The sequence below is a fragment of the Capricornis sumatraensis genome, chromosome 2, assembly GCF_032405125.1.
Source record: "Capricornis sumatraensis isolate serow.1 chromosome 2, serow.2, whole genome shotgun sequence".
In the NCBI taxonomy this organism is placed as follows: Eukaryota; Metazoa; Chordata; class Mammalia; order Artiodactyla; family Bovidae; genus Capricornis; species Capricornis sumatraensis.
In genome coordinates this window covers 90,688,233-90,701,688 of record NC_091070.1, presented here as the reverse complement: position 1 = coordinate 90,701,688, position 13,456 = coordinate 90,688,233, and the positions used below count along the sequence as shown (strand labels likewise).

Sequence of the window (13,456 nt, the reverse complement as noted above, 5' to 3'; positions counted from 1 at the left end):
CACAATCACAGAACATGCTGGGGGCCAGCCAGGAGTTCAGAAGTGCCAGCCTGGGCCTGGGCCAGAGCACTATAGGTTTTAACCATGGCTGAGTACCACTCATGCCACCTTAGGGTTTATCCCTGAACAAATGGAGAGTGGAGAATCTGCTCCCTCCCACTTAGCCTTCTAAAGAGCGGTCAGCTGCCCGCACTGCGGACGCCAAGAGCGACAGAACACACGTTAAGTGTGAGGGGGCCTGGCTTTGCCATCTGGCCTAGTCCTTCAGAATTCGGCTGCAGAACTGGCTGGCGTCACTGACAGTTTTGAGGGTCTATTTATTTTGGTGTTGATTAGTGCAGAGTGTAAATCTCTGACTAAACCACAAAGGGATGTTGTTTTCAAAAGGAATAAACAAGGCAAACGCTGTTCCACTGCCTTCCTGTTTAAATTATAAATCCAGGCAAGAGCCCAGAATGAAAAGGAAGGACAATATGGAGCAAAAAGAATTTTTAGAAAAAAAGTGATATGAAGAAGGAAACAGAGCTACCAGACAGTAACACCTTATGCTCAGAGTGATTCTTGGAATAACAAACTTCAAGTGTCAACCAACCTAAAAATCCCATAAGTCAATGATTCATATTCCACTCAACTCTGAACTTTTTATTCCCTCTTTTCCCATTATTTGGGAAGTAAAAAAGGTAAAAATTAGATTAAAAAAAATATATCTTCAACATTTGCAGACTAAGGACTCCAGTTGCCCCTTCCCTCTTGGGAAAATGCCTCTGGGCTCAGACTAGGCTTAGAAAGAACACGGCTTCAATAAAAACAAAAGACCCATCAGAGCAAGTCATCCCCCCTCCTCGCCCCCCTCCCCTTCCTTCAGTGCAGCCCCGATATGTTTGCTGTAGAGGGCAGCCGTCTTGCTCGTCAGTATGAAGCAGATGCGTCCTTTACTCCTCCCCTCAAATGAGCACAGGAATAAAGACCAGCAAGTGCTTTCTCTTCGGAGGCCCCAGTGGCCTCTGGACTACATGCTCCTCTTACGGCTCACTCCTTGGATACCTCGGCAATAAGTCATAAGTGAGCGAGAGTCGCTCAGTCGTGTCCGACTCTTTGCGACCCACTGGACTATGCAGTCCATGGAATTCTCTAGGCCAGGATACTGGAGTGGGCAGCCTTTCCCTTCTCCAGGGGATCTTCCCAATCCAGGGATCGAACCCATGTCTTCTTCATTGCAGGCAGATTCTTTACCAGCTGAGCCACCAGGGAAGGCCAAGAATACTGGAGTGGGTAGCCATTCACTTCTCCAGGGGATCTTCCCAACCCATGGATCAAACCCAGGTCTCCTGCATTGCAGGCAGATTCTTTACCAGCTGAGCCACCAGGGAAGTAAGTCATATGAACACTCCTAATGTGTGACTGGGCTTCCCAGGTGGCGCTAGTGGTAAAGACCCTGCCTGCCCATGCAGGAGACGTAAGAATGATGGGTTCGATCCCTGGGTGGGGAAGATGCCCTGGAGGAGGGCCCAGCAACCCACTCCAGTGCTCTTGCCTGGAGAATCCCACGGACAGAGGAGCCTCGTGGGCTCTAGTCCATAGGCGCGCAAAGAGTTGGACATGATGAAGCACAGGCAGGCAATGTGTGACCACCTTTCCCGAGACTCCATCCCTTTCTTCCAACTCTTGACTCCTCTTTGCCCCACTTCTTAGAGTCAGGGAGAGGCGACCAGGGACAGGAGACGCTGAGGAGCATGCACTTGCAGGGCTGACCGAGATTGGGCAGACGGGACACGAGGAATGAGGCAGTGAGGAAAAGCCGCAGCGAGGTGATAGCCTGCCTAGACGGAGCTGCTTCCTCTTTCCACACCGCGGTGAGCAACGCCCTCTTCTGCCTGCAGCTGTGGGGTCTTCCCTGCTCACATTCTTAAAGCAAACTAGAAGCAAAAGTCAAATATCACCCACCATGCTCCCACACAGCCTCCTTCCTAGATTTCCTGTCCAAGGTTCTGCTACAGGCGTGAGTGAAAAGGCGTGAAAGTGTCTTGTCTGCTTATCAACGTGATAAAGAGAAATGTGGCATGGGTCCCTTAAGAATGAAACCTTGGCATCATCTTTCATTGCTTTTATCCTCTGCCAAGGTTTATAGAGTGCTGGTGGAGTGGCTCCCTCAGTTCCCAAGGTAAGAATGTTCCCAGGTGAGGACCAAAGTTACTGTTCCCCACCCCCCCAGAAGGAATTGCTTCTATAAAGGCTTACCCTTACCAGTTTTGTGACCCTTTCATCCTTTTAATTTCTTAAAAAGGAACCCAGGGCACTAGAAATGACCTGTCAACCCTACGCAGTTAAGACAGTGAGCTCTTTCAGGAAACACACAAGTGTTAAAGCGCTTAGCAAAGTCATTCATTTAGTTGCTCAACATCGGGGGTGCTTCTCTGGGTCAGAGACAAGCAGGACAACCTAGCGGCGAAGTCGCCTTGAGAACAGACAGCCACACTTAAAATGTGACCTGGGAGTGCAGAGGTGTGATGAACATTTTGTAGCAAATAAAGTCAAGTTGTAAGAATAAGGAAATTCAGGATTTTCAAGTCTTCGGTTCTCACTAAAAGTGGTATACAAATTCTATTAGAAAAGTTGAAGGATTTTTATTTCCTTATTCTCCCACCTTTATAAACATCTTTAGTACATGTGTTTTTAATTTTTTTGGTACCCCAGGTGAGACACGAACTCATAATCCCTGGCTTAGGATATGTGTGTTCTCTACTGAAATATATTCAACACATCACACTGTATAAATTTAAGATGTGTCTCATATTAATTTGATACCTTTAAACATTAAGATGTGATCACCACTGTACTGATAATTAGCACTTCTATCATATTATATAATTGTCTTCTTTTACTGGTTGGAATCATTAACTTATAGTCTCCTAGCAATTCTCATGCTCATAAGACAATATTATTGTCTGTATCCACTGTGCTAAGTATTAGATCTCTAAATCTTATTTACTACCTGTTGCAAGTTTGTACCCTCATACATCTGTCCTTAGAGAGATAATGTGGTACTGTCATAGGATAAACTCAGGGATAAAAATATTCACAGATCACATGTCTGAAGAGGGTTTAGTATCTAATCTATACCAGTGTTGCCAAGGATATGGGGAATTAGAATAGGATTTCCTATTCAAAATATAAATAAAATACAGATTTCTCAAAGATTTTTAAAATAGGGGATGAATGAGTCATAAGACTGTGGGAAGAAAACTAGCCAAAGTGCCCAGAGACCTGAACCCCAGTCCCTGGAGCAGCAGGAACTTCTCAGCTCCTCTGCTGTCGACCGCCCCCACCCCTCCATCCACACTGCGCAACTTTCACCAACGTATGCAAGCTGCAAAAGTTTCAGATGTGAGGATTCTGAGCAAAGTAAACTTCTCAACATAAAAGGTCAAATTCACATTCCTTTCTCAACAAGTTCCTAGCCTCACAGCAAGCAGCTCCTGCAACTTGTCAAGCAGATATTGCTGAGCAAGATTAATCTCTCTTTCTACCAGTAGGTGGAGACAGTGGGTATGATATGTGCTTTTCTGAAGTTAGAAACTCGATCTAGTGAACATACAAGTCTTAAAATCAAAGAAATCTAGAGCTAAAAAGAGCCTGAGCGCTCACTCCAACTCTCATTTATTATAGATGTGGAAAATCATGTCCTTTGAGGTCGGAGTCTGAAGGCTGACACGGCAGAGACTGAAACCCACATCTCAAAATTCCACTAGTCCTCTTCAGTAAATACTCTTACAAGCTAAAGACCTAAAACTCAGCATTTCTTGGGAATACAAAGCTCAATCACTCAAAACTTGTTTATCATTTTGCACTTTTCTAATCTAAAGGTTGATGATTAAGGAAGGGGGAATCTCTGTCTGTGCTAAGTTCACAGATAAGACCACTAAGCAGTTCTTTCAAGTATCTAATTGTGAAAGAGTCAACAAATTTCATCATTTTGTTGTCTAAAATTATGCAAAACACATGACTCATTTTGAAATAAAACCTGTCTCACCATTTTCACTTTACATTTAACACAGGGAATTCCTAACTTGAAATGTAGTGGATTCGTTTTTCTCATCAAGATGTTTAAGAATGACCTAAATGTTAAAAAAAAAAAAAAGAGAGAGAGAGAGAGAGATTATTTAGTAAATCTGAAGCAGCTCTTGCAATGATATTTTTAAATAGGTCTGAGTAGGCAAGATAGTGTAATGGTTATAGACCTATACGCCTGGGTCAAACCCTGATTCACAGATCCACAACTCACCAGCCCCATGACCTTGAGCAAGTTTCTTAACCACCTGATCATTTTCCTTGTTATCAAATAGGGATGATAACAGTAGGACCTATTTCACTGGGTTGCTGTAAGACTTAAATGAATTAACACATGTGAAATGCTTACAATGGTACCAGAATATAGCATCTGAGGCCAGTGAGGCTCCTTGGCTCGCCCAGAAATATTGACCCTTTTAAAAGAAGATGTTTATTAATCTATAGATTCAATGCAGTCCCTGTCAAGCTACCAACAGCATTTTTCACAGAACTAGAGCAAATAATTTCACGATTTGTATGGAAATACGAAAAACCTCGAATAGCCAAAGCAATCTTGAGAAAGAAGAATGGAACTGGAGGAATCAACCTGCCTGACTTCTGACTATACTACAAAGTTACAGTCATCAAGACAGTATGGTACTGGCACAAAGACAGAAATATAGATCAATGGAACAAAATAGAAAGCCCAGAGACAAATCCACACACCTATGGACACCTTATCTTTGATAAATAAGGAAAAAATATACAATGGAGAAAAGACAATCTCTTTAACAAGTGGTGCTGGGAAAACCGGTCAACCACCTGTAAAAGAACGAAACTAGAACACTTTCTAACACCATACACAAAAATAAACTCAAAATGGAGTAAAAATCTAAATTTAAGACCAGAAGCTATTAAACTCCTAGAGGAAAACATAGGCAAAATACTCTGACATAAATCACAGCAAGATCCTCTATAACCCACCTCTCCCAGAGTAATGGAAATAAAAGCAAAAATAAACAGATGGGACCTAATTAAACTTAAAACCTTTTGCACAATGAAAGAAACTATAAACAAGGTGAAAAGACAACCTTCAGAGTAGGAGAAAATAATAGCAAATGAAGCAACTGACAAAGAATTAATCTCAAAAATGTACAAACAGCTTATGCAGCTCAATACCAGTAAAATAAACAACCCAATCAAAAAATGGGCCAAGGAACCAAACAGACATTTCTCCAAAGAAGACATACAGATGGCTAAGAAACACATGAAAAGATCCTCAACATCACTCATGATCAGAGAAATGCAAATCAAAACCACAATGAGGTTCTATCTCACACTGGTCAGAATGGCTGCTCTCCAAAAGTCTACAAGTAATAAATACTGGAGAGGGTGTGGAGAAAAGGGAACCCTCTTACACCCTTGGTGGGAATGAAAACTAGTACAGACACTATGGAGAACAGTGTGGAGATTCCTTAAAAAACTGAACACAGATCTGCCATACGACCCAGCAATCCCACTGCTAGACATACACTCTGAGGAAACCAGGATTGAAAGAGACACGTGTACCCCAATGTTCATCGCAGCACTGTTTACAATAGCCAAGACATGGAAGCAACCTAGATCTTCATTGGCAGACGAATGGATAAGAAAGCTGTGGTACATATACACAATGGAGTATTACTCAGCTATTAAAAAGTACACATTTGAATCAGTTCTAATGAGGTAGATGAAACAGGAGCCTATTATACAGAGTGAAGTAAGAAAGAAAAACACTGCATATTATGGAATTTAGAAAGATGGTAACGATGACCCTATATGTGAGACAGCAAAAGAGACATAGATATATATAAAGAACAGACTTTTGGACTCTGTGGGAGAAGGTGAGGGTGGGATGATTTGAGAGAACAGCATTGAAACATGTATATTACCATATGTGAAACAGATGACCAGTCCAAGTTCAATGCATGAAACAGGGCATGCAAAGCCAGTACACTGGGACAACCCAAAGGGATGGGATGGGGAAGGAGGCGGGAGGGGGTTCAGGATGGAGCACACATGTACACCTGTGGCTGATTCATGTCAGTTCAGTTCAATCGCTCAGTCGTGTCAGACTCTTTGAGACCTCATGAACCACAGCATGCCAGGCCTCCCTGTCCATCACCAACTCCTGGAGTTTACCCAAACTCAGGTCCATTGAGTTGGTGATGCCATCCAACCATCTCATCCTCTGTTGTCCCCTTCTCCTCTTGCCCTCGATCTTTCCCAGCATCAGGGTCTTTTCCAATGAGTCAGCTATCCGTCTCAGGAGGCCAAAGTATTGGAGTTTCAGCTTCAGCATCTGTCCTTCCAATGAATATTCAGGATTGATTTCCTTTAGGATGCACTGGTTGGATCTCCCTGCAGTCCAAGGAACTCTCAAGAGTCTTCTCTAACACTGCAGTTCAAAAGCATCAATTCTTTGGCGCTCAGCTTTCATCACAGTCCAACTCTTACATCCATACATGACCACTGGAAAAACCATAGCCTTGACTAGACGGACCTTAGTTGGCAAAGTAATGTCTCTGCTTTTGAATATGTTATCTAGGTTGGTCATAACTTTCCTTCCAAGGAGGAAGCGTCTTTTAATTTCATGGCTGCAGTCACCATCAGCAGTGATTTTGGAGCCCCCCAAAATAAAGTCAGCCACTGTTTCCACTGTTTCCCCATCTATTTGCCATGAAGTGATGGGACCAGATGCTATGATCTCAGTTTTCTGATCTTAGTTTAAGCCAACTTTTTCACTCTCCTCTTTCACTTTCATCAAGAAGCTTTTTAGTTCCTCTTCACTTTCTGCCATAAGGGTGGTGTCATCTGCATATCTAAGGTTATTGATATTTCTCCCAGCAATCTTGATTCCAGCTTGTGCTTCTTCCAGCCCAGTGTTTCTCATGATGTACTCTGCATAGAAGTTAAATAAGCAGGGTGACAATATACAGCCTTGACACACTCCTTTTCCTATTTGGAACCAGTCTGTTGTTCCATGTCCAGTTCTAACTGTTGCTTCCTGACCTGCATACAGGTTTCTCAAGAGGCAGGTCAGGTCTTCATCACTTGAACAATTTCCACAGTTCATTGTGATCCATACAGTCAAAGGCTTTGGCATAGTCAATAAAGCAGAAATAGATGTTTTTCTGGAACTCTCTTGCTTTTTCCATGATCCAGCGGATGTTGGCAATTTGATCTCTGGTTCCTCTGCCTTTTCTAAAACCAGCTGGAACATCTGGAAGTTCACGGTTCAAGTATTGCTGAAGCCTGGCTTGGAGAATTTTGACCATTACTCTACTAGCGTGTGAGATGAGTGCAATTGTGTGGTAGTTTGAACATTCTTTGGCATTGCCTTTCTTTGGGATTGGAATGAAAACTGATCTTTTCCAGTCCTGTGGCCACTGCTGAGTTTTCCAAATTTGCTGGCATACTGAGTGCAGCACTTTCACAGCATCATCTTTTAGGATTTGAAATAGCTCAACTGGAATTCTATCACCTCCACTAGCTTTGTTTGTAGTGATGCTTCCTAAGCCCACTTGACATCAGTGTCTGGTTCTAGGTGAGTGATCACACCATTGTGGTTATCTGGGTCATGAAGATCTTTTTTGTACAGTTCTTCTGTGTATTCTTGCCACCTCTTCTTAATATCTTCTCATTCTGTTAGGTCCATACCATTTCTGTCCTCATTGAGCCCATTTTTGCATGAAATGTTCCCTTGGCATCTCTAATTTTCTTGAAGAGATCTCTAGTCTTTCCCTTTCTATTGTTTTCCTCTATTTCTTTGCATTGATTGCTGAGGAAGGCTTTCTTATCTCTCCTTGCTATTCTTTGGAACCCTGCATTCAGATGATGATATCTTTCCTTTTCTCCTTTGCTTTTCACTTCTCTTCTATTCAGAGCTTTTGCCATTTTGCCATTTTGCATTTCTTTTTCTTGGGGATGGTCTTGATCCATGTCTCCTGTACAATGTCACAAACCTCTGTCCATAGATCATCAGGCACTCTGTCTATTGGATCTAGTCCCTTAAATGTATGTCTCACTTCAACTGTATAATCATAAAGGATTTGATTTAGGTCATACGTGAATGGTCTAGTGGTTTTCCCCACTTTCTTCAATTTAAGTCTGAATTTGGCAATAAGCAGTTCATGATCTGAGCCACAGTCAGCTCCCAGTCTTGTTTTTGCTGACTGTATAGAGCTTCTCCATCTTTGGCTAAAACCACCATGATATTGTAAAGTAATTAGCCTCCAATTAAAATAAATAATTTTTTAAAAAGAAGATGCTTACTAACCCAAGATAATTTCTAATTGAGTCTCTTGAAGTCAGAATAAAACAGGGGAGAAAAGTCAAGCAAAATGTTTGGGGAGGCTAGTTGCTGCAGTGAGTGGTCTCTAAACTCTTTTGGGGTAAGCAGCCTTTACCCTTCTTTCACTTCTTAACCTCCGGGTAGTCTAAACACTCATATTTGTTTTCCCCCCAAAGATAAAATGTTGGTAACTGATCAGGGAGAATGCTTAGGGGCAAAAGCAGTCAATTACATGAACAAATTTTTAAAGTGTGGTATTTGATTTCCTGTTCAAGACTGTTGGAAGGGAGGAAGTTGGAGAAATAAATGGCCCTCCCATTCTTCTGCAATTTGAGTTCAGTTTTCTTAGTTCAGATCAAATGTAGAACCATTTGGGCAGATTTTGTCTTTTCCTTGGTTCCCCTCTTTACTCAGATGCACCTTACTCCTACAAAGGGTCCAGAGTGAGATCTGCATTAGAGCCGAGATTCCTGAGTCCACGCAGCAGCCAGTCAGAGCTGTGGAAAGTACTTAGGGCTGATGGTGAAGGGAACCATCCTTTACCTCCACTGCAAACCTTGAGTTGCATTTCAGTCTTATCTTTTCTGTTTCTAAAAGTCTCAGACCACTATGCAAACCTTTACTGCAAGTGAACCCTTCCCTTCCCTTGATCTCAGGAGGCTAGAGTTGATCTGAAAGGCTACATGAACACAGATTTGGAAGGGCAAGGTTCAAGCACATCCCTGTAACTCACAGTAAGGGGCTGTTGAATAAATAGTACATATGGAGGTATGCTTGTGTTCTCAAGCAGTACCTGTTTATTGTATTTTTCATAGTCATAATCACAAAACATCAATCTTATTCAGGTTAAGAAAATAATCCAATTTTAGAGGCCTGAGATGACTAGCGGATACAAGAAAGGCAGACAACGCTTTTTACCACTTTCTATCTATGTGATTCTGCCAACTAAGGACTGGCACTTGCCATCTGTCTCTACAAGGGTTGGGTCACAAGCCACTACAGCTGCTGACCTTCAGTACCCCCTGAGGGGAGTTCAGGGTTGAGATTAGCAATAAGGCAGTCTGTGCTCTGGGAAAAATTGGCACTGCAGGCCTTCAGAGAGTTAGATATTTCCAGGAGAAGATTTTATCAGCCCAAGTCTTAAATCTCCTCATATCCAGAAAAGCACTAAAGTCATTAACTCATGACTAGCAGCAAGCCTCTGCAAAAACGTGTACTAGACTGCACACACACCACCCCAGCCTTCACTAAAATCATATGTAACGCTGACCTTCCCCTACGTCTATGGAGAAGTGTCTCAGAGGTATTCGAAATGCTGTCTGGGGCTTCCCTAGTGGCTCAGACAGTAAAGAATCTGCCTGCAGGAGACCCGGGTTGATCCCTGGATGGGGAAAGTCATCAGCCCAAGAAATATCAATCTGGTTTTCATTCCAGGGCCCTGGAACCCTTTGGTAGGGCAGTCCTAACCTGGGACCGCTGGGTTCGCAGGGAAACAAAACCCGCCCCACTGCGGACTCTTCCTCCCTGTTAACGCGCCCCCCGCCCGCCTCCCCCCACCACCTGCCTAACCCCTCCCCGCCCGCCCGCACCCCAGCTTTCCTGGTTCTCCATCTCCCCCTGCTCCGTTCCTGGGGGCCCCTCCCTTCTCTCTCCATCCTCCCAGTTTAAGGCCGCTAGGCAGAGTCCACTCGGGCCTTCTGCCTACTGACTCGCAATGCCCTGCAGCTGGCATTGCCCAGAAGCCCCTTCCTGGGACCTTCCGAAAACCGAAGGCAGAAAACCCCCCGGGAGCGGTGGGGCGCGGAAGGACGCGGTGGGGGGGTGGGGTGCGCCCTGGAGCGGGGCATGCGCAGAGACCTCCGCGGGCTGCGGGCCTGGGAGGAGCGAGCGCGGCGCCGCGCGTGAGAGAAGCCGCCCCTTCGAGAGTCAGGCCCGGGACGCCGCCGGCCGTTCTGGCTCTCTCGGGGTCCAGGGCCCACTTCTGAGAGGCTCGCGGGCCGGGCGGGCGCCGGGCCGCTGCGTACCTGGTAGCGGCCGGTGAGCAGCTGGCTCCGCGAGGGCGTGCACAGCGGCTGCGTGTAGTAGTTGTCCAGCAGCACCCCGCCAGCCGCCAGCGCGTCCAGGCGCGGCGTGCGGAGGGCCGAGCCGTGGAAGCCCACGTCGTTCCAGCCCAGGTCGTCCGCCAGCACGAAGACGAGGTGGGGCGGCCGGCCGGCTCCGGCGCCCGAGCCCGGCGGCAGCGGCAGCAGCAGCAGCAGCAGCAGCCCCAGCGGAAGGATGGCGGGGCGGAGCGGCCCGGGGCCTCGCGGCGGGCTCGCGGCGCCGCGCGCGCCCATCCTGCGCCGCCCGCGGTGCCGGCGTTTGTGGCGGCGCCGCCGGCCCCAGGCACGGCTTATAGAAGCAGGAACTGGGCGGCCCGGGCCCGCCCCGCCCCGGCTCGGGACTTCACCCGCAGCTGGCCGCGGGCAGGGGAGACCCGCGCCCGCCGACTCCGACGCGGGCGGGTGGGGAGGAGTCAGCCTGGAAGAAGCCGGGCTGTGCTTGCTGCCGTGCTCCGTGGCAACTCCGTGGGTGCTGGAAAGCAGCCAAGACTTCTTATCTTTCCACGAAAGAACTATGCCTCGTGGCACCCCTGGAAGAGAGCAAATCTGTTCTTGTTACTAATTCTTCACAGCTTACAAAGCATTTTTCACATCCCTCATTTCTTTACGCTTTGAAACAACCCTGGCTGCCAGGAATCACAATTACTGCCTACCTCCCCACCCCCCCGCCCATAAATAAACAATAAACAAGCTTGTAGTTGGCTGAGCCTAACTCAAACTCAGTTCTGACTCCAGATCTTGAGCTATGATGTTTTAAAGGTCGTGACTTATTTCTAGCAGAATTATTTCTGACCAAAGAACCCGGTGTCGTGCAGATGGGAGAACGATGAAGAGACAAGAGGGCTGGATGTTTCCGATTCATTTAAGAATAGCGCAGGCCTGTGAAGCCACTTCCTCCCCACCAGCAAAAAAAAAAAAAAAAAGGTCAAATACACACTCCGATTGCACGGAGCCCTTTTACAGATGCAGTTGTACTTAGGCTACACTGGGCGTTGATTGAGGTGCTGTTTGAACGCTGAGCAGCTCATTAACCTGTCTGGTTCATGCTCCCTTTAAGAGCTGTTCTTTGAGCTTTAATCGCTCAGTCGTGTCTGGCTCTGTGCGACCCCACGGACTGCAGCCCGCCAGCCTCCTCTTGTCAATGGGATTCTCCAGGCAAGAATACTGAGAGTTGCCATGCCCTGCTCCAGGGGATCTTCCCAACCCAGGGATGGAATCCAGGTCTCCCACATTGCAGGCAGATTCTTTACCGTCTGAGCCACCAGCTGGCTCCCCCACAATCAAGTAGTGAACCAAAGAAATAAAATATCTAATTTGCCTTAAATAATCTTTGGATGGAAAGAAAGATTCCCTTAGCCACGTGCTCACTGAATGGGGAAGTTAGCCTTATGACCAGTATATTCCCATTGCCATCAACACTGTGTCTGGAGACAGACAAGAACTGTTAACAGTTGTTTGCGAAGACATTTTGCACAGCATCCTTGCAAGTTATCTGCATCTGAGTCCATGGGGTCATTTTACAACTTCATAGGTTGTAGGTAACCTACAGGTTGTAGATAACCAGCCAGCTATAGGCGATGAAAACTAATTGCGTGTGTTAGTTGTTCCGTCCTGTCTGTTTCTTTGCCACCGCATAGCCTGCCAAGCTCCTTGGTCCATGGGATTCTCCAGGCAAGAATACTGAGAGTGGGTTGCCATTTCCTTCTCCAGAGAATCTTCCAGACCAGGGATTGAACCAGAGTCTCCTGCATTGCAGGGAGATTGTTTACCATCTGAGCCACCAGGTTTATACACATGCAAATGAATTCTATTCAGTGGAGCAGCACCTTCACCACCACCACCGCAGAAAGAGGTTTTGCCTCCACTGACACAGGTCATATTCCTGATCTGTTCCTTGGATTGTCCTTTGAACTGGTATTAACACTTCACCAGTTTTCTCATTAATGAGTTAAATAAGATCTTTTACATGTATTCATTTTTATATATGCAAAAGGGTCATGATTTTATCTTTTTTAAAAAATAATTATACTTTAGCACATTTTGGACTATTTCCCTCTTACATAGAATTTTTTTTTCTTTGCAGATGTAGATTGGTTTACGCTACATCAACTTTTCATCTCTGGTGGAATAAAAAAACAGGAAAAAATTTTAATTTAGCATTAAAGTAATTTTTTAAATCATTAAAATTTTTATTTCACTGATAAATTATTTTAGGTAAAATTCTTTGCTATGGATATTTTAATGCTTAAATAACAATGCAAATTTCTATTGATTTTCCTAGTTTCTATTCACAGGGCATAAAGTAATAATATCGATGACATTTTCTTTTTTCTACACGAAGTGATTGACTAAGAAGTATGAGAGTTGCAAAAAGTGCATTTTTCTTTATACCAAAGACAATAATTTTGAAGAGTTGCTTGAGTCTTGTTTTGTAAAGGCTTGACAATTTCATTTAAACACCCTGTAAGAAACCTTAAAGGACTGAGAATTATCCACAGTGGCCTTGCATGTCCCTCTCCCCATAACTGTTCCTGCCTACCCTACCTGATAGAAATCAAATTGCCTAAACAGTGGCCGCTAATCTGCAGAACAATTCTTGCTTTGACCAACTGCTCTAGAAACTACTAAACTTGCACTGAGCCTTCCCATGTCCTGATGGGAACAAGCTTATGTTAATATTGCTCTGGAAATGTGCACCTGAGTTAATGAAAAAGAGTTAATTTTCATCTGCATATTGAACACCTGTGATGTACAGTACTGGCTAGTTTTTATAAATTTTCTTAGTTGGAGTTAGTCTGTTGTTTCCTAATGATTAGACTCAGGTTATGGGTTTGTGCAGAAATATTGCAGAAAATGATGTTGCATTCTTGATGCTTCTTACTAAGAAGCACATGCTGAGTTGCTTTATTATTTGAGAACTTTGTTAAGGTGGCCATTTCTTCACTGTAAAGTTACTATTTTCCCCTTTGTAATT

General features: G+C 44.8%; 1 protein-coding gene across 1 annotated transcript in view; it reads right to left on the bottom strand.

The window, feature by feature from the left end:
* The window catches only part of ARSB (arylsulfatase B), a 166,560-nt gene extending 155,844 nt beyond the window's left edge, over positions 1-10,716 (bottom strand). The window contains exon 1 of the mRNA XM_068964715.1: positions 10,405-10,716. Within this exon, the coding sequence (XP_068820816.1) occupies positions 10,405-10,716 (312 nt within the window). The remainder of the gene's footprint in view (positions 1-10,404) is intronic.
* Between the last annotated feature and the right edge of the window lie 2,740 nt (positions 10,717-13,456).